The 25019-nt window shown below is 34.3% G+C and overlaps 1 protein-coding gene across 1 annotated transcript in view; it reads right to left on the bottom strand.

Annotated features, from left to right (window-relative positions):
- ARFGEF1 (ADP ribosylation factor guanine nucleotide exchange factor 1) overlaps nucleotides 1-25019 on the bottom strand; it is a 163508-nt gene that overhangs the window by 29721 nt on the left and 108768 nt on the right. Inside the window, exons 23-30 of the mRNA XM_044665941.1 lie at nucleotides 21948-22038; nucleotides 19136-19176; nucleotides 18875-19044; nucleotides 12708-12859; nucleotides 12402-12574; nucleotides 8215-8375; nucleotides 7009-7139; nucleotides 19-148 (exon numbers count right to left, since the gene is read on the bottom strand). Of these exons, the coding sequence (XP_044521876.1) occupies nucleotides 19-148; nucleotides 7009-7139; nucleotides 8215-8375; nucleotides 12402-12574; nucleotides 12708-12859; nucleotides 18875-19044; nucleotides 19136-19176; nucleotides 21948-22038 (1049 nt within the window). The remainder of the gene's footprint in view (nucleotides 1-18; nucleotides 149-7008; nucleotides 7140-8214; nucleotides 8376-12401; nucleotides 12575-12707; nucleotides 12860-18874; nucleotides 19045-19135; nucleotides 19177-21947; nucleotides 22039-25019) is intronic.

Here is a 25019-nt window from a genome sequence, read left to right as displayed (position 1 = left end):
GTTTTGTTTTGTTTTTACCTCAGTCTGTTGTTCTGGTAGTTTCATGTTGTCAAAAATTCTGAAGACAATCCTAAATAAATCCTGCCACCAATGTTTTTCATAAGTGTGTCCATATGTTTTCATAATTTCAAACATTACTGTCAAGCCTCTAAAAAGTAAAAAAAATGGAAGCCATTTAGCAAGAATGATATGTATCAGAGGCCTTTCACCTACAAAAATGTTTTTGATTTCTCTCAAAACAACTGAAAATATAAGGTATAAAATTAGTTTTAATTAAGCACATATTCACATGTTTTATTTAGTAAACTGAAGATGCAAAGTAAATTATTTCTTGAAAAGGAGTAATCCAGAAATGCAAAAACCTTTGAGAATATTTTTACTTTCATAAGTGTAGAAACTTTAAAAGACAGAAAAACTCTCTTTGCTCTTGAAAAGCTTAAAACCTTGCATGTGGGAAACAGACACAAATAACTATAACATAAAATGAAATATGAAAAAATATGAAAGAAAATGCTAGTTTTTAAATAGAAGATCTAGGTAGAAATTCTGCCTCTTCTATACCTACATGACCATGGAAGGGTAAATCACTTAACCTCTCAAGGCCTTGGTTTCCACATCTATAAAATAAATGAGTTGGGCCCATCACCTACTTCCTCAGATTACTTGCAAAGGCTTCCTAGTAAATCTTCCTGCCTCCAATTTCTCCCCATCCTACCAAGGCTAGCAAAATGATATTCCTTAAATGCAGATTTCACCAACCCACTACAAAACATACTAGGAAAAGTATAAACTCCTTTGCTTACTTTTTAAAAGCCAATATGATCTAATTGCCAGCCTATCTTTTCAGCTTCATTGAAAATTACTAGAGCATCATATCTGCACTCCAGCAAACTGGCCTTTTCTCTATTCCTCATACAAAATGATCTATCTTTGGTGTATTAGCTATCTCTCATGCTTGCTCACAGAATCCCTTTCTTCTTTCAAAAGGGAGCCTCAAAGTCTTAAGAGTTGAAAGAAAACACAAGAGACCACTTAGTCCAATCAAATCTGAACTAAAATCTATTCTACAACATTGCCAACTTCAAATCTCTGAAGACCTCCAGTGAGAAAAGATCTGCTAACTTCCAATATAGCCTACTCTGTTTTGTTATAGTTCTAATTGTTAAGCTTTTTGTATATGGAGACATACATTTGCTTCTATGACCTCTCCACATTGTGCCTAGTTCTATCCTCTGGGGCCAAGTAGTACAAGTCTATTTCCACTTTCCAAATGGCAGCTCTTCAATGTTTAAAAAGAACTATTATTTTCTCTCAATGTCTTCTCTTTTTTAGATCTCACATCCTCACTTCCTTCAAATGATACTTATATGGCATGATCTCAAAGGCCTCTGAGCCTCCTCGTTGCCCTTCTCTGGATGCTCTCTAGGTTTTCCTAAAATGTAGCACTCAAAACTAAACACAACATACTTCTGATATGTGCTGACTACCACAGCTGGCAGGGATTGTCACCTCCCTTGTCTTGTATACTATGACTTTCTTATTGTAGCCTAAGACTGCATTAGTTGTTTCAGTTGTCTTAACACAAACTACAGGTCAAACTGAATCTGCAGTCTACCAAAACCCACATATATCTTTTAAACTATGGTGTTGTTTATATCCCATATTGATTTAACTACAATAAAATACCTTAAAGAAATTCTATGCAAAAAAAAAAAACAATCAACTTCTCAAATAAAAATGGCTAGAAAGCAGTTAATTTTAAAAAGATTTGGGGATGCAAGCGGACTGGAAGCTCAACAGGAGTTAACAGTGTACAAGTAACCAAAAAACCCAATGAAAAAGCTAATGAAAATTCAGCTTTCATTAAAAGAGTCATTCTATCCAGGACTAGAGAAACAATAATCTTATTGGTCATGGTGGTCACTAATGACAGCTGTAAAAAAGTGGTACAAAGATATCCATGTAACATTAAGGAATATAGAGAAGGCATTAAGCATTTATAATGAAGGGTTTATGGAAAAATATGGACAACAGTTACAATGAAAAAGAGGAAAGAGATGAACTGTAATCTGCACATTTAGAGGCAATATCCATGAGATTATAGGAGCAGACTGCTTCTAATCTTGCCTGCCTGCCCCTTTTGACCAGGCCACTTGGTCTAAGGCCCAAGACCTAGACAATTCTCTTGTCATCTCCTCTGTCAACTATGGCCCTTCCTACCATGCAACATGACCCTGCACAGATTCTGATAAACACAGCTAGGAGAAGAAAATCCAACACTTAACCCTTTAAGTTAGGAATTGGGCCTTGGGGCAGAATAGCCTTTGCTGATGAATAGTCAGTAATTATTAGTCATTAGCAACCAGGAGCCCAGATCTTTTCCTCCTTCACTCCTTTATAACCAAAATTATAATCAAATTATTATAACCAAATCAACTCTGAAGCAGAAATATAATAAAGCTTAAATGCAAAACCAAGTACTTTACATATCAAGATTCGGGATTCTGACAACAATTAATGGCCCATAGGCCATTCTCCTTTCTCAAGGTCTCTGGTTCACATTCTTTCCATCCCAAATCCAGCCATTATACTATGGTAATTCAATTTACATTTTTATTTCCCTTCAAACATCCTTGTCTCCCAGATTATCCACCTCCTCAATTCTCATGATTTACACTTTCTCTCTATCTCAGAGATTCTACTACCCTGGATCTCATCATGATCCACAGCTGAAATTTCCCTATCTGACCAGAACCTCATTTTTTCTTCCTCTTCTGGAGTCTTATTCTCCCTAACTGTATTTTCTGTTCTCACCAACTCTCTTCACTCATCCTTTTTCATGCTATCATCCTAGCTCAGGCCTTACTTTTCTACTTTCAAAATCTTGACACTATAACTGCCTCTCCCCACCCCAAACTTTTAGTTCTGCATCCCCTTCATTTGCATATCTTCCTCTACACCTCTACATGTGGATTACTCCCACAATTTGTCTAATATACTGAGTACCTATACAGGACATACAATCATGCTGACAGATTCACTACAGATTTATTATCCAATTTTAACTGGGTTCTATTGTAGGGAAATTGTTCTCAGTTCTGCCTGTCAACCCTTTTTCTCTTCCCTGAGTATAGCACTACCTAGAGTCTGTTCAAACTCTTCTCCTCTAGCCACCTCCATCATCCATTACTGCCTCCTCCCAAGATATTGTCCTACATCTCTAAGATCTTTTAAAGTTAGACAACTTCCCCTCATTGCCTCCACCTTCTCATTTTCTATTTGAACCTTTTACAGGTGATGCTGTTCTGCCCGAGGTTAACACTACCTTCATAACATTACAGTAATCCAATGTCCTTTTCAGAATCTTCCTCCTTTATGGCTCTGTATTGTCTGTTGCCTGTTCCCTTCTTTTTGATATGCTCCTCTTCTACAGTTTTTGTGATGTCTGTCACATTCTTTGACTCCCTTTCTCAGTCTCATTCCCTGGTTATCACCCATACCCCAGTTCCCTCCGTGTTGCAGGTAGATCTCAGAATTCCTTCCTGGGCTCTCTCTTTTCTCTACACTCTCTTTTGTGTTCTCCTCAGTTCTCTTGGGCTCAATTACCTCTGTATAAATGATTTCCAAGTCTATATGTCATTCTCCTCCAGAAGCTTCAAGTGCTCCCTAATGACTCTAGGATCAATACAAACTCCTCTGCCTTGCCATTTAAAGCCCTTCATAATCAGATCCAACCAACTTTTTTCTCAAACTGATTATTTATCATTATTTCATCATGCACTCAACATTCCACTAAAGTGAAACAACTGTCTCTTTTGTATAAAAAGTGGCATTCCATTTTTGTATGTCCATGCCTTAGCCCAGGCTATCTCCCAGGCTTGGAATGCTCTTCCTCTTCTTTTGTCTGTGAACCTCTAGTGCTTTTTATGATTCACCTCCAGTATCATCTCCTATACAGGCCTTTTAATTCCCACCTGTTGGTAGTGTTCTTTGTCCTTTCCAATTCTAGTCCTGTAACCAATTTGTTTTTTGTACTTACTAATCTATTATCTACTATCATTGTCCAAAAGAATATAAGCTAGATGAGATCAAGGACTATTTTTTAGTTTTCAGTTTTTGTTTTTATATTCCCAATACTCAGCATAGTGTGTGGCACAAAAGAGGCACCTTAATAAATGTTTATTGAATTGAAGAGAATTGAATTTTTGTTTTGCCACTCCCTGGATATCACTGTGGCCAAGTTAATCTTGTCCAACTCAGTTTTCTTTTCTGTAAAATGAAGAGGTTAGAACTTTGAAGTTCCCTTTCTGATGTCATGGGTCTATAATAATTTTAAAAATAGCTTGTCACTGCTTCAGCTGATTTTCAACCAAATGACTTTCCCACTATGCTTTCCTACTCTCATTCCTAGATTTCCTCAAAAGTGTACCTTTTAAAATATTAAATGCTATTCATTTTCCCTACATTACTACATTGCTAGGTCTTCCCTATTTCTTATAATTTTCCCTATCTTTTCCAACTTAAAGCCTGTTTAGTTAAATTTTCAAGATTCCAGGAAATATGGTCTTATGAATGCTTATTAGAGGAATCCCTCCTTTGGCCCATCATTTCTGTTTAAGCTGTGGCTTAGCATTCTCAGGCACCATCTTCTAAAAAATAGCTCATCACTTGCCAAATATGCTTTTGTTTTCTGAAGCCATTACTTTCCACTGTCAGTAGAGAAAAACACTACTTTGATCCTAAAGTATTCAATTTCTTGCCTGGCATTTTATGATCTTTAGCAGAACTTTCTAGAATTCTTCTGAAAGTATAATTTGTGCTATTGTTAAGTTGCTAGAAATGAGTAGTCATTCTGTTTGACACATTTTAGAAGGTTCTGTCCTTTCATGAATACTTTGTGCAACTCTACCTAACTTAAATCCAATTCATATGCAAATAAAGACACCACCTTATGTTAGTCCTCTCTCTGAAAATTAAGGACAAACAAGGACTTTCCTTAGGAAGGCTTCTCCATTGTGGTCTCCTCAGCAGGGAGTCGCTAACCACTACTCACCTTTTCCTCTCATCCTTATTGGATGATCTCTTATTCTGGATCCACAACATCATTTCTTGGAGGATAAGTAGTTTCTTCCTCCTAAGAGGGTCCAGCTCCTTCCTCTTTAGGAAGAGTTTCATATCTGTCACTTAGTTCCATGTGTTTGGTGGTCTTCTTCCCTTTCTCTTGTGCCACATTCTTCTACTTCTCCAATCTCCTGACAAAGCAAGATACCCCTCTGCTTCTTCAAATCCTTTTTTACCCTTTGTTTTCATACTGAAACCCTTCCTTTCATTTTCCTAATGACCTAGGGAAAGGCACTCCTTAAACTCATCTACCTGTCTCTCTCTTCTAAGGAGACCAGCCTGCACTCTGTACAGAGATAATAACTACTTGGCCAGATCAAAAAACAAACATAGCTCACTCAATGAATATTGCTAACAGAATTCTTCTCATTCTATACTTTTGGGAAAAAAAATCCTTAGGTTTTTTTTTTGAAGTTCTTTTGGCTAATTCCCTTCGATATCTCTGTCACCTAGCCATTATTTTCACCACCTTTACAGCCACATACAATTTCCTTCTGTTCCTCTCTCTCCCTAAAGTATTCTGTTTTCCATTAATGATTAGAACACATCAATCACACAAAGTGATCTTTTCTTTCCTTTGACCTTTTGTAATACTTATTATCTCTGTTACTTACAATATTTATTATTTGTAAAAATAACTATATTGCATTGTTAGTTATCTGTTTATGCATCTTGCTTTATCTTCCCAATTATATAGTAACTTCCTTATATTTTTGCAGTCTCTTTCCCACTTAATGTTTATCATATTCCCTTGGGTACAGTAGATTATGTACACATACATACACACATATAATTGATTAATATGACTAATGTGGGCATGTATTTATAAATTCTCAATTCCAGAGTCAAAAAGGAACCTTAGAGATAATTTAATACAAACCTGTGTTTTTATAGATGAGGGCACTGAGATAGAGTTGACAACTAATTACAAATTATTTAAGAAAAATATTTTTAATTTAGAAATAGAGCTAACAGGTTAATTATAAGAAGATTTTTGAGTATATGTGCTGCTGAACTGAGCACTGAAAGATGATTTTTGAAATCACAAACAAAGATAATATGCATGGAGATAAGTACTAAGCCAAATCCCTTATTTTTTATTTACACAAATATTATTGTTCCATGTTTCTGGACAAATGTATCAGAGTCATTTTCAGAAGTAACACTAGTACTTTTGAATTTCTCTTTATTTGCCAGGCCATTGATGAAGCTATAATTAGAGCCTAGTTTCTAGCACACAAAAAGGGAATAAGGGAAATATTTAGGGAAACTGGCAAAGGAAATGTGAATGATTTACTGCTTCATCAGTATTCCATTTTACTCATAATTATAAGCTCCCTGAGAACAGAAGCAGTATCTATAATATCTTACATCTCTTTTGTCTTCTATAGTAGCAGGTATAAATAGAACAATTAATAAATACTTGCTGATGTAATTAGGATGCTTAATTTTGCTGCCTTGATTAATAGCCAAAGTATTTTTTTTTCAAAATTACATCACTATTCAGTCTCCCTCTAAGGAGAAACTGATGATTTTCAGCTAAAAACCACCAAGGCATGTAATTTTATTCCTAAAACTAAAAGCAGAATTAATTTAGTCATTACCTTCATTGCCAATGTAGAAACCTATGTAGGAAATTAACTATGTAATAAAATAATTTTAAAATAAGTAAACTAAAATGGGTTATAATTATTTTTCAGCTAATGATTTATTCTCATTTTCGTTCTTTCATTTCATTCAGTTTAAAATGAATTTGTACTTCTAGTTTACCCAACAAACCTATTATTTTTTACCTTTTTTACTAGGGTCCTGTAGAAACTATGAACTTGATTAACAATAATTCAAAATAAAGCCTTCAAAATTTTAATTACAAATACTGATTGTTACCTGGTTCTTACATCTAATTTGCATCTATTGATGATACATGACAACTCAAAGAGAATTGGGAACCATCCTCTCACCCACACCCTGTCTTCAGGCGCCACATTCATATCATCACTTGTATATTCCTTGAAAGCCTTTAAGGAAAAACAAACAAACAAACAAAAAAAAAAACCCACATTAAAATCAAAGAAAATATTTTAATGCTTTTTAGTTCAAATTTCCTGGAAAAAAGCATTTGGAATACTTTAAAAATCAGTATCATATGCAAAATTAAAATCTATTTTTAAAAAGTTGGAGAATGAAGCCACCTGGTGGAGGAGAAAGGGCACTGCATGAACAAATAGGAATTTCAATTTCAGGGCTATCAACAAAGAAATGTGTGTCTCCAAACAAATCTTTATCTCATTTTACAGAAAAATGAGGATCACTCTAGCACCTAATTAACCTAATATTGTAATCATGATATTTAAATGAGATAAGAAAATGAAACTACTTTGAAAATTATAAAGTACTAACTAGATTCAAAGTATATTTTATTTTAGTAATATATGCAATCTTACCATGTTGAGTCATTTCTATATATCCAGATAAATGCCCCTTGAACTCCCCTAAAATACACCCAAATAAAACAAAAGGCCAGTTCTCAAACCAGAAAAGTAATCAATTCAAATAAATCTGAAAAAAAAAGGGGAGGGGGCTGTTGCTTGTGGTAAACCTTTACCTAGATTCTTTGCAGGGGGGTGCGTGGGGGAAGTTTTAAAGGATCATCTGTCTTATGGAGCACAAAAGTAATTTTATTTGTAAAATATTTTGCAAACTATACTCTATGTGAGTGGTTCCCAAACTTTTTTGGCCTACCGCTGTCCCCTTTCCAGAAAAAATATTACTTAGTCCCCCCTAGAAATTAATTTAAAAAAAATTTTAAAAGCAATTAATAGGAAAGATAAATGCACCTGTGGCCATCACCGCTCTCCTGGATCGCTGCAGCACCCACCAGGGGGTGGTAGTGCCCACTTTGGGAATTACTGCTCTATGTATTAGATATGACCATCACTGTCATTATTTATGTTGGTCTTGATTCAAAGCAAACTAAATGCATTATATTACCTTTTAATCTCCAAATGTAATTTAAGTTATCACTTTAATCTGAAAATCTAAGAAAGTGCAAGTGTTTCCAACTTGAAATTGTGGTGCTAAATGATACTGTACCTGTGGCCTATCAAATACATATTTTGCACAATGGCGAATAAGACGAATTGCTTCCATACTTGTATCTGGAAAGGCTGCATTACATGCAAATTCAGACAAACATTTCACAGCATCTTGGAAAGAATCAATGGTAGCAGGAAAGTGCTTTTCAAATACGATGGCTATAAGAGGAAAAAAAGGGTACCCGTAAAACATTTATGGATATGATTTTCAAACTACAAAGAAAATTATCTCGTCCCCCTAACCTACAGTCATATTTGAGACCCTCCAAATAATTTCCCTAGCATGTGGCTTGCACTTTATTGCAAAGGGGGGTGGTGGTTAAAAAATAGTCAAAATTCTTTATAGGCAGATTTTGTTGGTCTTAGTACTTGGAGAACAGTTCTTACACCATGAAGAAAACTGGAGATCATTCTCTATGGCCCCTAAAATATAGAACTAGTTCTGAAAATCTGATGTTTAATAAATTCATTATTTAAAATAATTAGACTGTGCTACGAAGGAGGTTTGGATAGATTAGATTATGATACACTTTAGAAATACACTTTTCCTAGTAGGTTTTAATAGATCCATGAATAAAACCAATCTATAAATGGCAAAATAAATTATTTACTACAAAGATATGGACCACTCATTTGAACACGTTAAATGTAACATTGCTCCAAATCAAACATTTATTAAGAGCCTGCTATGTGGCAGGCACTGTACTAAGTGCTGTGGCAGTTTTTATCAGAATTCATTAAGAAAGGGTCAATAAGCTATAAACTTTAATCTTATTTAGTGGTTTGAGATAAGTCAAGTTAAACCTAAGAAAAATATATCTTAATTGGCACTGATTTTTGATGTTTTAAAAAGTACCCTTATTATAATAACATACTTATGAGTTTTTATATGAATATCATTTTTTAAAAGTTCTTGCTACATTTGTAACATTTCTTTGACTTTTTGGGAAAAATGAGTAACATGAGAATATGATGATAATACAAAATGCCTAAAATTATTTTGGCTAGATGAGAGACTGAAATATAAACATAACCACAATTCCTATTCTTAACTTGCTAAATATTTCTTAATAACAATACTGATACTATATTCAAAAGAAAAGAAAAAAGTAATTATTGAGATTTAGCCAGATTACATGTAAGCCATTTCTGGTAATAACAATAAAAGTTTACTTTGAAAAAATACTCTTTTCAAAAAATTTTATATACAATTAGGCCATCTCTGAAAAACAGATCTTAGATTTATGAAAACCACATAGATAATAAAAAGAATAGTTCCAAAGTATTTATTCACTTTACGATGGCTTTGCCACAAACTTACTTTTAAATAGTTAAATAGTACTATTTTCTAATGCATTTTAAATGTGTTGATTTAGAAAACACTTTTTCAGGAAGATCTAACAGAAGAATTTGCAAAATCAGCTTTTAAGCATAGCCTTTGCCAAATAATGGTATTACAAAATTTTGTAACTTACAATGTACAACTTCTATTCTCCTTGAATAGATTTATTAGAAGTTCCAATTTTTTCCGTTATATAAAGGGCTAAAATGTCATTACATTTAAAAGAACAAGAACTTTGCTTTTTTCGTAAAAGTGAAGAATGGGATTTTTAGGGTGATCAAATTAAAGAATAATAGAAGGGAGGGAGAAGAAAATCAACAAGTGCTGAATTTTTAAAATAAGTTTTTATTGATATTTTCTCTTTCTTTTATCATTATAGTTATTCCTACTATCCTTCTCATTTCCCTTTCTGAAGAGCTAGCCCATGACAAAAGTAGGTTTTTTTAAGAAAGGGGGGAAAAAAAGTCAGCACAACTAATTAATACATTGAAAAAGACTAAAAACATGTATGAAAGGATAGGTTGAAGGTGTCTTCTTATATGTCTTCATTCAGGTCACACTTGATCTTTATAATATATTTTTGATTTTTTAGTGTGCTGTTGTTCTTTATATTTACATTGTTGTAGTCACTGTGTATACTGTTTCCTTTACTGCTTACTTCACTCTGCATCAGTTCAGATAGATCAGTGATGGCAAACCTTTTAGAGACTGTGCCATGCCATGCCTCTTTCCCCCCTCATCCCAGATAAGGGAGGAAGGAAGAGCTCCCATTGGGTTGCTGGGTGGCAGGCAGATGAAGGGAAAAAATGGCCTCAGCACAGGTGGAGAGGGGAAAGGAAGTGGCTCAAGTTCTCTGCTCCCCTCCAGCTCTGACACCTGTGAGCTGCCCACCTTACTCACTGTGAGCTCTCATCGGACTGCTGGGCAGAGAAATGGGGGATGGGAAAAATGTTGTCAGGTGTGGTGGAGAGGGGGAGGGGAGCAGCTCTGTCCAAGTACCTCTGCCTTTCTAGTAATGAATTCTGGGAGGGAGGTAGGATTGGGTGGGGGTGGTAGGTGAGTGGGTGTGTACCCTACGTGCCCAGAGAGTGCTCTGTGTGCCATCTTTAGTACATGCATCATAGGTTCACCATCACGAATATAGATCATCCAATATTTTTTTGTATTCATCACAGACATCATTTCTTATGGCAATGTAGTATTCTATTTCATTCATATACCAAAATTTATTTAGCCACTTCTGAAATTAATAGGTATCTATTTTATTTTCAATGACTAGCTAACACAAAAAGTTGTACTATAAATATTCTGGAACAAATGGAAATTTCTTCTTATTGATATCACCCTTAGGGTATATGTCCAGAAATGGAGCATCTGGTTCATAGAGTATGAACTTTATTCACTTTAGGCACTTTATTTGACTAATTCCAAATTGCTTCCCAAAATGGTCATATGATTTCACAGCTCCATCAATGTATTAGTGAACCTTTCTTTATGTATAGCCTCTTCAACATTGACTATTGCCATTTTCTATCATTTTTGCAAATTTTCAGGTTATTAGGAAAAACTCAGAATTATTTTGATTTGTATTTCTTTTATCATTCTTTCATGTAGTTATGAATTTGCATTTCTTTTGAAAACTGCTTACTCATATACTTTGATTATCTTTTGGGAAATGGCTATTAGACACACACGTAATATATACATATTTAAGATATTTCTTTATCATTAAGATCAAATCCTTATCAGTGAAAATTAATACAGAGATTTTTTTTCCTATTCAACCACTTTCTTTCTTATCCTAGATGCACTAAATTTTTTTTGTGCAGAAACTTATCAGTTTTTAGTAATAAAAGTTATCTATTTTCTTTTTTTAGAATTGCCTTTATCTTTTGTTAGGTTAAGAATACATCTACCCCCCATACCTGTGAGAGGTACATGATGTTTCTCTTCTAATTTTTAAATAGTATGATCTTTAATATAAGTCACATATCCATCTGCAACATATTATGGTATGAAGTTTAAGTCTAAATCTAATTTCTGCCAGATTGCAAAAACTCTTTATTTCATTAAAAATTACTAGAATAACTGAAAAGCAGAGTTTTTCTCAAAGTAATTAAAAATTTAAACCTTATCAGACACTGAGTAACCATTTTCTATTGTTTCTGAACTTCCTTGTCACACTCTTTTCTATGCCCTGAACTCCCTTGAACCCTCCTTTTATGTACTTTCCTATGCTGTAATGTAGTGTGCCCACCCCAACCCAATAATTCAGCCATAGACAGGGTGTCACCCAGTTCTGGTCATAATGTCCCCTGTGTGCCTCTTCAACAAAATTCTATGGGACTTTCTGGTAAACATAATATCTATGTTCAAAATATAATTACACACTGGAACATACACAACTTTATGATAGTACAGTTAAATTTAAAGATGACACAAATAGGTTCTCTTGTGAATGTTAAGGATATTTCAGGACATATCCCTAAAGTATAAAAATAACACCTTAGAAAGCAACTTCTACAGATCCTCCAAAACATGCCTTAAAAGAATATTTCTCAAACAGAATATTAAGGTAGCTGGTCCAACTGGTCTGATTTTACTATAGTAATTCTTCTATTTGTTGAAGGATCCTTAAACATATATTTGTTATTTTCAAAGTATATTTACTCTGCTCAAATTATATACAAATACACTTTGGAGAATATTACAATAACTATATATACTGGGAGTATATGCGCTAAGTTATACAAACTATTAAAGCTTAAAATTATTAAGACTTTGAGGATGCATGTTATTTCCATGCATGAAAAGTTTTCCTGTAAAGTTAAAACAGTACTTACTAACAATATGTCCTGTTGTTTGAAATGCAAGTTCCACAATACTTTCGTCCTGATCTGAGGCAGCTAGGTGAAATACTGAGAAGATGTTCTTCCAGCCTGAGCGGATGTTAGCAGCTTGAGAGTTAACCATTTGAGCAATACATCGTACAACCATATCTCGAATGGTGGGAGACCTAAAAGATAAACATAATTGTTGAGATGAGAACTGATAAAATATTGATAAAAGCAAATCTGTACTTAAAAAAATACTGAAAATTAATAAATGATAAGGTATTTTTTTGATTTATCAGGAATAACTATTATTACCTGTTTCTCTTCATTATATGTTCAAATGGTCTTAAGAAATCCTTTTGAAATCGGAAATTTGCGAGTTCCCCTTTCTCTAAGAACTTCATTGATAATTGCCTCAAGGAGTCTACTGCAAAAATAGCTACATCTTCATTGGGGTTGCAGCCAACCTGTTGTGACAAAATAGATATAAAGCATCAATGTTAACACTGAAAATCAATTTTATGTGTATTTTGGCCAACATAATTTGGAAATTAATGTAATTTGAAAAAAGACTGTATAATAGATACAAATACTACTATCTGCAGGAAGCCATCAAAGCCTATGATGTTTAGCATAGCTCGTTACCAGCTCTGGGATCTACAAAGCAGGTGTCAGAAGGATGGAAATTTCTCACTCAGTTTCCCCTGTGTGACTCTTCACAGTAGCATTCACTTGCATTGAAACTATCGCAATAAGTATCCTTATTCAGCCCCAGAAAGACACAGAAATACAATACAGGTTCATAGCAAGAACAACCACAGCCACAGACTACCCACTATCCCAAAATAAACACCTAAACAAACCCCCATAATATAGAAACTTCCCCTAGAATCATCCCCGTGAGAACCCAGCAATTAGTGACTTAATGCAAGTTTCTAAATTCCCCAACAAGAATGTACCTGGCCTAATTTTGTTCCCAAACTCCCACAGACCAAGGAAACAGTGAAATACAAGGAAAACAGGGGAATGACAAATTAGCACAGAATCACCCTTCCAGAACTGCATTCTTATTAACCCTATAGCAGAAAGAACAGCAAACATACTTTTGAAAAATAATGAAAAATGAAAGAATATAATAGGAACAAAATTTGGACCAGACTGATATTATTGCATCTTATTTGATGTAATCAACTACCGAAATTATCTTCTTGATTAATGATAGGTATGAACAGCATAAAGTAAGAATATGCAAGATTTAATTAGTTAAAATATAATCAACCATTATGCTTAGCTAGAAAATGATGTTCTTGTACCTTACGGATGGCTGAAAATAATTAAGTTCCAACTAAGCCATTCCATAATGAATAATTTTTGACAAGCTTGCTTCTTTGTTTAATCACAGTAAGATAATTAGTAAATGCCAATCATATATTTCAAAAGTTAATATGTGATTTTGAATGTATGGGAAAATCAAAACTTGTATGAAATCATAAAGAAAAAAGGGTATAAAAATAAAAATCAGCAGATGGCATCAGAGAACAGCCTCTGCAATTCCACTTGCATTCTGGCTCGTTTTCATTTCATTTTCGTCACACCATCCCACCTCCAGAGACCCCCCTGAGTGAAGAGCAGGCTCTTCGAAACTATCTATTGTTATTCAGTAAAAAAACCAGGTATGATTCTAAAGATTATTTGAAATCTTATTTAAGAATAGATAAGAAAACCATATATATTAAAAAACATGAATTTTATACAAAGGCCAAACAATAACAATAGGGCTCCCTTATGAGGTTTCTGTTTCCATAGTTGTGGTCAACCCAAAGAGCAAGAGGTCTGTCCATGGTTTCAGTTACTCTGACCTTAAAGCATGGCGTGTGGAGGCTGTTTCAATTACTTGGGGTCAAGCTAGAAGCATGGGACCTCCCACTGCAGTGGTCTGTCTCATCTCAAAAAAAAACAAAAAAACCCAACACCTAAAAAAAGTGAATGTGAAAGCAGAAGAGACCCCTGTAGGGGGCAGATCACTGTTCTAGGGTCCATCAGGCACTTCTTGGTTGACTAGGGGATAACTAAAACCACAGAAAGTGAAACTGGAGATAAGAAGGTCCTACTGTACCTACCTAGGATTCTATATATTTGGAAGTGAATGTTATTCTACCTAAGTTATAAAAACCTGTACGTTAAAAAAAAAACCCAAACCCAAACTCACACCTACTGATTTAGGATCAATTCTAAGGCAAAAGAGAGATAGACAATTAAGTTTAAGACTTGCTCAAGGTCATACAGGTAGGAAATGTCTGAGGACAGATCAGTCCCGACTCCAGGACTACCATTCTATTCACTGGGCTACCTAATTGCCACTAAAACTGCTCATTTTTCAAAGTACAAATATATTGGTCAAAAGACTGTTATGTGGAATCATAAGTATATCACTCAGAGTGTGCTTTAATATTTTATAATGATATTATTCACAGAAAAAAGGTCACACGTTTGTGTGTGTGTATGTGTTATATGTATCATCTGTTTGCAGAGTCAGAGTTAGGATGAATCTAAGAAAAATATCACTGAATAAAAGTTACTTTGTATAAGCTTGCCATCCAAAGAAAAAGAAAAAAAAAAAAAGAAAAGAAAATGAAGTGAAGAATGGTTTGCTTTGATTCGCATTCAGATCCCATCTTGTATCTTCTCTGACTAGCCCACATATCTGGAATGCATTCAATTCTTTGCCTAGCAGAGTCTCTCTTGCTTTCAGTTTCAACCACCATCTTTTACAAGAAGCATTTCCTGTTCACCTCAAGATATTCTCCCTTTCAAACTACCTTACAATAAAATACTTTGTGTATTCATCTATGTATTTATTAGCTTTCTATTTATACAATATACTATTTCATTTGGTGATTTCATAAGGTTCCATGGACTAAATGATCATCTCTGTACTAATGATCTAAATCAACTTCTCCAGCACTAAACTCTTTGCTGAACACCTCAAATTGGATGTCCTATGGGTATTTTAAATTAGACATGTCCAAAACTGAACTCGCTACCTATCTACTGCTCTCAAAATTTCCCCTCTTTCAAGCTTCCCTATCACTATGAAGGGCACTACCATTTTCTTAGTTTCCTGGGCATATATAACATAGGTGTCATATGAGACAGCTATGCAATGCAATGGATAGTGCACTGGGTCCTGAGTCAAGAAGACCTAATTTCAAATCTAACTTCACACACTTACTAGTTGTGTAATTGGAGACAAATTTTTTAACTGCCTCAATTTTCCCAGTTGTACAATGAAGATAATACCAGCATCAACTTTTCAGGGTTGTTGAAGGGATCCAATGACACAATATTTCTAAAGCACTTAGCACAGTATTTAGCACATAGTACATACTGCATAAATGTTTATTCTCTTCCTCTTTCCTTAATCCTTTGACTCCTCACTTCTTCTTAATCCCCACACATTCCATCTGTTGCTAAGGCCTATTTTCATCTTTGTAGTATCTCTCAAATACATCCTTTCCCTTCTCTGCTACAACTACCACTTTCATGCAAACTCTCATCTCATATCTGGACTTCTGCAATAGCCTGGCACTATAGTTGGTGGGTCTATTTGCCACAAATCTTTCTCTGCTCCAGTCTATCCACCATTCAGCCATGAAAGTGATTTTTCTAAAGCACAGGTCTGACTGTCTCTCCCCTCTATTCTCTGTGTTTGGCATTCATAGCATTTTGGAACCTAACTCTGCCTCTCCCTGTTTTTTATACCTTACACCTTACCACATACTCTGATTTAGTGACAATATTTTCCTTGCTGCTCCTTAAAGAAGACACTCAATCTTCTGACTCTGGGCATTTTCATGGTTGTCCTCCAAATATGGAATGTTCTCTTCATCTCTGTCTCTTGGCTTCCTTGGATTCCTTCAAGTCATAACTAAAATCTCATTTTCTACAGTAAGTCTTTCCAAATACTGTTTCATTCCAGTGTCTTTCCTCTATAGATAAATTTCTTATATATCCTGTATATAGTCTGTTGGTACACAATTGTTTGCACATTGTTTTTCCCTATGAGACTGTGAGCTTCTTGAGAATAAGGACTGTCTTTTGCCTTTCTTTGTATCTCTAGCACTTAGCACACAGTATCTGGGATATAATAAGCACTTAGATATTTACTGACTGACCAATATTTTAAAATATACTTGTATCCACCACTGGAATATGAGCTAAATGCCTTGTATTTAACCACTCTACACTTATTCATTATTCTACATGCACATATATATGTTTTCTCTTCTATTTATACATTTGTAAATAGTTATACATATTTTATCCTCTATTAAAATGCATGCTCATTGATAATACATGTGTAACCCAGATCAAATTGCCTGTCAGCACTGGGAGGGGGAAATGAAGGGAGGGAAGGAGATAAGTTCAATCATGTAACTTAGGAAAGGCTTGTGTGGAAATTTATTACATGTAATTGGTAAAAAAATATTATGGTGTTGGAGTCAATGAACTGAGATCTCTTCTAGTCCCAAAGCCATAAAATTTAAAGACATAATATCAAAGAAGAAAATGATGTGGTAGATGAAAGTCCTAGTTTATCAGTAAGACTTGGGAACAAGTATAGAAAATGGGATATACTGACTGGGAGACTCTGAAGTAGTCACTTAACTTCTCAGTGTCCTCAGGCAACTATATCTATGACTCTAAATTATAGAATGCTGCTTTGTTACACATTGTTAGAGGGATTATTATGGATTCAATGTCTATGTTAAAAATGTTGATACCCAGTGATGGAACAGATCCAAAACAAATTAATTGACTAATTTTAAATCTAAAAGTTGTCAAATAAGGTAGAAGGCACCAAGCTGGTATTTAAAAAAAAAGATTAGAATCTTAAAATTATTCTTCAGGGGTCTGAAAATGAATCTCAACTCTCAATTCTGTACTTTCTTTTCTTTCTGTTTATGTATGTAGCATGCATTCTTCACACCTCCCTTTGGCCCACCGTGTATAAGCAACATACAGTCATCCATCACTATATCGAGGTTTACTTATAATGGCTTCACTGTATCGCAGTTTTTTAAAATCTAATTCTGTATTGTGGCGTTTTTGCTATATAGTGGGATTCTGCAGATGAATACCATACTGTACACAATGGCAGTACCACTGACGCCTGTGCAAATTTGCCAACCTGAGATTGTACATGCATGCTATTGGTTGATGGAATGAAAGGCAACCAACCATAGCACTGTGTTCTGTATCTTGGACACTGATTGGCTCAGGAACTGGAACTCTGGTCTGTTTGCTCTCCTGTACTGTGCCCATATGTTTTGCATCTCTCCTCATTTACTTCACATCAACGCCTGATTGCTGAGCGTAGTGTTGCTCTGCAGTGGTGTGTTTTTGTGAAGTTTTCATAAAAGTTTGAATTTATTTCAAGTCCTATGCCACCCAAACATTCTGCACCTTCTAAGGCTTCTGCCAATGAACCCAAGAGCCAGAGGAAGATGCTTACCATCAAAGAATAATAAAATAAATATAATGTCACTACTTCTCAAATTTTCACCCTATAATAGGGGTCTTTGGAATGTAACTCTCACAATAGGTGAGGGATCACTGTATATCAATTTGTGATACAACTTTAATATTTGCTGTCAAAAAAACCCCAAAATATCTAGAAGGAGCTGAGTTTTGAGAATTACACAACTTCCCAACTATCCTGAGTAGCCTGATTTTTTTAGTTTTAAATGTCACTTTCTGATTAGACAAGTCAAGAACATTTATTTTGTCAATAAACTTTATCTCTTCCTCCCCCTCTCCCTTCCCTGGTCCCCCACCCCTACCCCCAAAGAATGCATACTCTTTCAGGGCAGAAATTGGTTCTTTCTTTGTATTTATATCCCCCAGGACTAGCACAATGCCTGGCACACAGGAGGTGCTTAATGTTTGTTGATTGAATTTGAATCTGCTAATTGAATGCTGACATAGACATGATTCATTTTCTTATTGGTCTCCGAACAAATACTGTATGTTTAGAGTACCAATAGTTAGTGTTTGTAGAAAGTCTAAGAACTATTTTATTCTTAGCTTCCTTTGCTCCATTTTCTGCTACTACTGGCAAGTAAAAAGATTATAGATGTAAAGCCAAAGGCTATATATAACCAAATTTTCATTTTATAATTAAAAAAAAAAAAAAAACAAACCTGAAGCCCAGGAAGATTATGTGACTAATACTAGGAACTCACAGAATCAAGGTCATTTTATTTCTTTCATGCAAAATTATGACCAACTGTCTAAATTTGGGGGAGTATCCCCAAACTTAGCTAGGATAGTCATGCCTATACTCAAACCCTTTTGAGTTTGGTAGAATCTCTAAGCTAAGTTAGTATTCTATTGGAATAATCTTCAAGAAAGCAGTTCTTTCAATGCTATAGTGAGGCTACAATTTATAAATGACATGTGTATAATAATTAGTCAGATACCTTATTAAAATGGTCTCCAATGACTTCCCAAATTCTAGACCACTGTAATCTTATTCTTCCCATGTTATAATAAGATATTTCTACTATCTTCTGCAGACTAAACATTCGAGGATGTGTAGTAGAAAGCAATTCATCCATAGACACAGCACAAAGCCAACGGACAAAATCCACTGTAAAGCAAATATAGATTGAAATTGTTACCTCAAACTTTTTAAATCAAAAGGCCAATTTGTAAATGTGACAGTAATTTTACATACTTACCAATAGCATTTCCATCAAGCCTTGTAGACCCCGTAAATATTCTGGCAGGCAAGTGGAGAAGAGGAAGAAAAATCCATGATTAAGATACTCATAAAAACCTGGACTTCTGACTCTTTAAAAATACAGTTTTAAAAAAATAAAAAGCACACTAAGCATTTGGTAAAGTAATATTTCCATTACTCATATTGTTTATAGAACAACTAAATCTTAGACATTACTCAGTTTCCAATATGTTTTATATTCTGACAGTGGAGTACATGTTGTTATTGTTGTTGAGTTGTTTCCAGGCATGTCTGACTTTTTATCACCCCATTTGGAGTTTTCTTGAGTGGTTGTCTTTTCCTTCTCTAGCTCATTTTGCAAATAAGGAAACTGAGACCAACGGGGTTAAGAGATTTGCCCAGGGTTACAAAGCCAAATTGAGTATCTGAAGCCAAATTTGAACTCAGGAAAAGCAGTCTCCCTGACTCCAGGAGCAGCACCCTATTTAGAGTAACATCCAAGTGGAGTATGTAATAAGATTATGTTGTTGAATAATAGTAAATTAATAAAACACAACAGGTATCTTACATGAAACTGTATGACTTCACAAAATATTAACTGATGAAACTAACACAATTATTTTGTATGCCAAAAAAGATGATTTAAAAAGATGATTTATTAATTTTTAATTTGTTCTGAAATGCTTGTAATTAGCTTTTATTCTTGAGTTGATAGCTAAAAACCACTAAATTCTCCCCTCTGAGATATCTCTTCTCTTCCAGTATTGTACTTGAATCCTAGAAAAAGAGCACCAGAATGTAAGGTAATTTTTCCATGGATAACATGATATAGACTTATAAAAAATATGACCATGAGTAAGTATCTCAGTCTCATTTTCCTCATTATTAAATAGAAGGAAATGATTATGTTACCTATCTTACAGAGGTGTTTCAAGAAAAACGCCTTATATATAAAATCAAAATTATTAAGGTTAGTACAGTGGCATGAGTGGGAGAAACAATCATTCTCGAGGTCATAAATTATCCATGAGTATTTAAAGTTTACCTATGAATTCCAATGCTGTTCACATTAATAGCATGGTTCAATGAAAACATTTTTAATAAATGCACTGGCATTGTTTCAGGTACCGAGGATACAAAGATGAAAAGCTGCTGCTAACAATCTAATGCACCAGGTTGTAGGGATAAGGCACATACACAAAGAAGCATGAAACAAATCAGAATGCTACAAAGACAAAGGAAAGGAATATAAAAGATGTTATGAAAGATTTGAAGAGGGATAAGGCATTTTTAGTTGGTGCAAAGATTACTGCCAAAAGCATTACTTATATTCATTTTTAAAGGGAAAGACTTCAGTAATGTGGAAATGTGAAGTAAATGTATTCTGGCTCTGGGTTCTAAAAGTCAACAGTTATTGTATAAAAGTAGAATGCAGGAAATATTCTAAGAATAGGTAATGATCAATATTGGCTTAAATGGAGTGCATAAAAGGGGACAGGATGAAATATGACTGAATGACAGGCTAAAGCCATAGCGTAGATGAGCTTTAATGTCAGGATTTTAATTTGGATTTCAACCTGCATGTAAGGAAGAATCACTCACAATTTTGGAAGCAGGGAAGTGCCAATGTATAGGTTATATCTATGAAGTAGGAATGTTAATTTAGTGAAAAATACTGTAAAGAGTGGGAACAGGGAGAATAATTAAGAGATGAAAACTTTTTGAGGAAAGAGGCAATAAGGTCTTGTGTGGATATAGGCAGTGGGAGTTCAAGTGTACAAGAGACAAAATTGGGAAAGAGATTTCAGAAATAGAATAGACAGGGCTTGGCAAATCACTGGATGTGGGTGAAGGAAAAGTAAGCGTCAAATATGATGTCAAGATTTTGTTCTTGGTTATATAGGAAGATGGTGGTATCATTCAAACAAAGAGGCTGGGAAAGACATAATTTGGGCACAAAATGATGAATGAGTTTTTGAGTGTGTTCACAGTATATTCATATGGAGATAGCTGATAGGTAGTCAGGAATTCAAGATGATGTTCAGAGGAGTGGGTTCAACATAATAAATATTTTACTTAGAGATGGGAATGGAACCCAGAGGAGTGGATAAAATGGCCCAAAGAAAGAACTTAAGGAGAAAAGTGAAGGGGTCTAAGAACAAAGTTTTCAAAGACACCAGTACTAAGGCAACAAGAAATGAAAGACAACTAGTGTAGAAATGCAACATAGTGTGTATGTATATAAAAGTTATAACAATAAAGTTAATTGATTAAATGCTTCTTAAGAAACAATAAAATAAAAAAAATACTTTATAGGAGCATTTATTTTCTCTTTCACCTAGCCCAGTGATGGGCAAACTTTTTAAAGAGGGGGGCCAAAGGAAAGGAAATGCTCATCTGTCAGTCTGTTTCTAAGGCAACTCTTTCAAGGTTTCATTGTATTGTATCCTACTCATTGTATTCATCAGATTAGGAATAATGTTTTGTGGCTGGATAGAACATTTCAGGGGGCCACATCTGGCCTGTGGGGTAGTTTGCCCATCACTAACCTAGACCAATGCTTTCTTACTAAAACTTCAATTTTAAATCCATAAATTTACTTGTTTCTACTCTTAATACATTAGCATATTAGGTTATTTAATCACATATGAATACAGATACACACAGAGATACTAACCTGGAAGAAATACTAAGTTAATGGTAATTCTAAAAGTTCCTCTAAATATTTAAACTTTCTAGTAACACTATTTGCTCTTTTAAGTAGTTCAAATAGTAGTAAACCAAAAAAAGAAATAAAATTAATACCTTACCTATCTACAGCAACAACAACACTTTGAGAGCTGGTTTCTCCAATGGATTCTTGAATACTTGCTATCTGCTTCCAGTCCACATTTCCTCCAACTACCATAAAATAAATTAATCAGTCATTTCAATTTTTTGAGACAGTTCAGTAAAGGCATATCATTATAATTGATAAATACCTAGAATCAATTCTCTTGCTTAGAAAAAAAAAGTTTTATGAGCTATTTTTCTCCCATAAACATCATTGGTACCAGTGTCTTTGGGTTGCCAAATATACACATTGTTGCTAAAAATAGAAAAATGGTTTTTATACAAAATATGAGTCTAAGCACCACAAAATATAACTATATTGAAACATAAACCCCACGATCTAATAAAATTAGTCCTAAGTTATTTAATATAAGATGGCTCTCAATTTATTGAGAAAACCCAGGAGTATCTAGACTCATGGTTTCAATTAACACCTTTACAATGATGATTTCCAAATCTGTATCTCTAATCCTGACTTTTCAGTTTAGTTAGTCTGCTATTCCCATTTGGATGTCCTATTTTCACTTCAAATCTCACAATTTCAAAATTAAATTTATCACCTTCCTTTATTTCTAAGACTTCCCTATTTTCATCAATGGCAACTACATATTTCCCAGCTACCCAAACTTGTAATCTTAGGAGTCATCCTTAATTTCCCTTCTCTTTCATTTCTTCTAGTCTAACTGATAAATCAAGAAGTCATTACTGATTTGCTCTTTGAAATGTTTGTACAAATGTCTTTCCACTTCTATTGTTACTATTCTAGTCTTTGGATCCACCATTTTGCATTTTTGTCTCATGGCCTCTTGTTTCATTCTTCTCTAACCCATCCTGCATGAATTTTTGTCAGATGAATTTCCTGAATAAGCACCTTTCATCATATCTTGCTTAATCTTTTCCCCACAACTGCAGGTTCCCTGGTGTCTATAAGATGAAATTCTAATTCTTTATGAGATTCAAATTCCTTATTTTTACCCTCTAAAATTTTGCATAATTTCAGAATTAATATGGAGGCATCTTAAAGACCATCTAATTCAATTCATGCCTAAATGAAAATCCCACTTCTGTATAACATTCCTGACAATTGGTCATCTACCCTTTGCTTAAACATCTCTAGTAAGGGAGGAGAGAGGAATCCACTTAATCCTAGGACAACCCATTTCATCTTTGGGAAATGAATTAAGGAATCCTTTCCTTTTACCAAGTGTATATTTTCCGTGTTTACAATTTTTACTTACTACTCAGGGTTCTGACCCTGAGCAAAGAACAACAAATCTATTCCCTCTTCTAAATGTCATACTTGAAGACAAGTAGCATGTCTTCTTAGTTTCTCTTCTACATTAGAGAACATGTGCAGTTTCTTCAACTGATATTCCTATAGGATAGACTTTAAGGATGTACACATTTTTTTAAAACCATCATGACTACTCCTCTCCACATAGGTATAGTAGTAGGTGTTTGATATGTAACTGGTAAATGAATACAATATGCCAGCTGATATTTTAAAGATAATTTATTATAACAAGACAATTAAGAACATAATCTACAAGAAATAACATATTAATCCTTATGCCTGTTGTCTTCTCTAAGCTCCTATATATAACTTATCTTTATAATCATTTAAGAGTATATTCTTTAGGCACAGTACATATAGGTAACTTGTAATGGTCATTAAGTATATGTCTAAATTGTTTTGGATTCCCACATCTAATCAGCAAGTTGTTGGCATATGGCTTCTCTGTTAGTAGGAATTCCTAGATCTTACATACCAGTTACAGTGGCTCTTAAGAATTTGGGCTCAATTTCCAAGGATAGCCCATTACTTGTTTCCTTACTACCACAAATGAATATAACTTCTCAAGAATTATCCATTCAATCTTGGATCAAGAATGCAGTTTTGGTAATATTACTATGAGGTCTATATCCTGAAGAGATTAAAAAAAAAAAAGGGAAAGGATCTATTTCTACAAAAAAAAAATTATGGCTGCTCATTTTGTGGTGGCAAAGAATTGGAAATTAAAGAAATGTTCATCATTAATGGAATAGCTGAACAAACTGTGGCATATGATGGAGATGGAATTCTATTCCGCTATAAGGAATGATGAAACAGGATGATTTCAGAAAGACCTTCACAGACTGATGCAGAGTGAAACATGCTGATCCAGGAAAACATTGTACACAGTAACAGCAATATGGTGGAATGATCAAATGTCATAGACTTTGTTATTATTAGCAATACAATGATCCAGGACAATTCTGAGGGACCTGTGACAAAGAATAGTATCTACCTCCAGAGAAAGAACTGTTGGAGTCAGAATGCAGATGAAAGCATACTAATTGTTTATCTGGGTTTAAGCTTTGGGATTTTGGTTTTATAAGATTCCTCACTTACAAAAATGAACTATATAGAAATATATTTTGCATGATAATAAGTATGTAACCCAGATCGAATTGCCTCCCATGACCAGGATGGGGAAGGGAAGGGAAGGAAGGGAGAGATAAGTTGAATAGTGTAACTTAGGAAAACTTGTGTGGAAATTTGTTATTACATGCAACTGGTAAAATATATATATATTTATATATATAATATTTAAAAACAAATAAATTAAATAAAATATGAATGCATTTTTGCTTTCTACCCCTCCTCTGCTAAAGAAACACAAAATCCACTTCAGTTTTTTAGGGTTTTTTTGTTACACACAATTAGACAGGGAAAATTCCAAAGAAATAAAGTTCCAATTCAAAATGGCATAAGGTAATCATTTTTGTGTATTACAAGTTGCCAGGACCTCAAAACCAATTTTCCTTCAGTTTCTTCCCAGCCATATAATTTCTTAGGTTTCCTCCTCTTTCTGACAGGAGTCCATGTTCTTGCCTAACTCAAATGGCTCTTCATTTGCATCTTTTGCTCCCAAACTCTACCATTCTTCCAAATGAAAACTGGAAGGGCGTAGGCATAGTCCCACCAGATAGATTTTTCTCCCTTTTTAATTATCCTGAATCATCACACAAAAAAAGGTAACAAAGAATTTCACAAAACTCTTCAGAAA

This window comes from Gracilinanus agilis, chromosome 1, assembly GCF_016433145.1.
Source record: "Gracilinanus agilis isolate LMUSP501 chromosome 1, AgileGrace, whole genome shotgun sequence".
NCBI lineage: Eukaryota > Metazoa > Chordata > Mammalia > Didelphimorphia > Didelphidae > Gracilinanus > Gracilinanus agilis.
The sequence above is the reverse complement of the archived record's forward strand: the minus strand, read 5'-3'. Positions and strand labels throughout refer to the sequence as shown.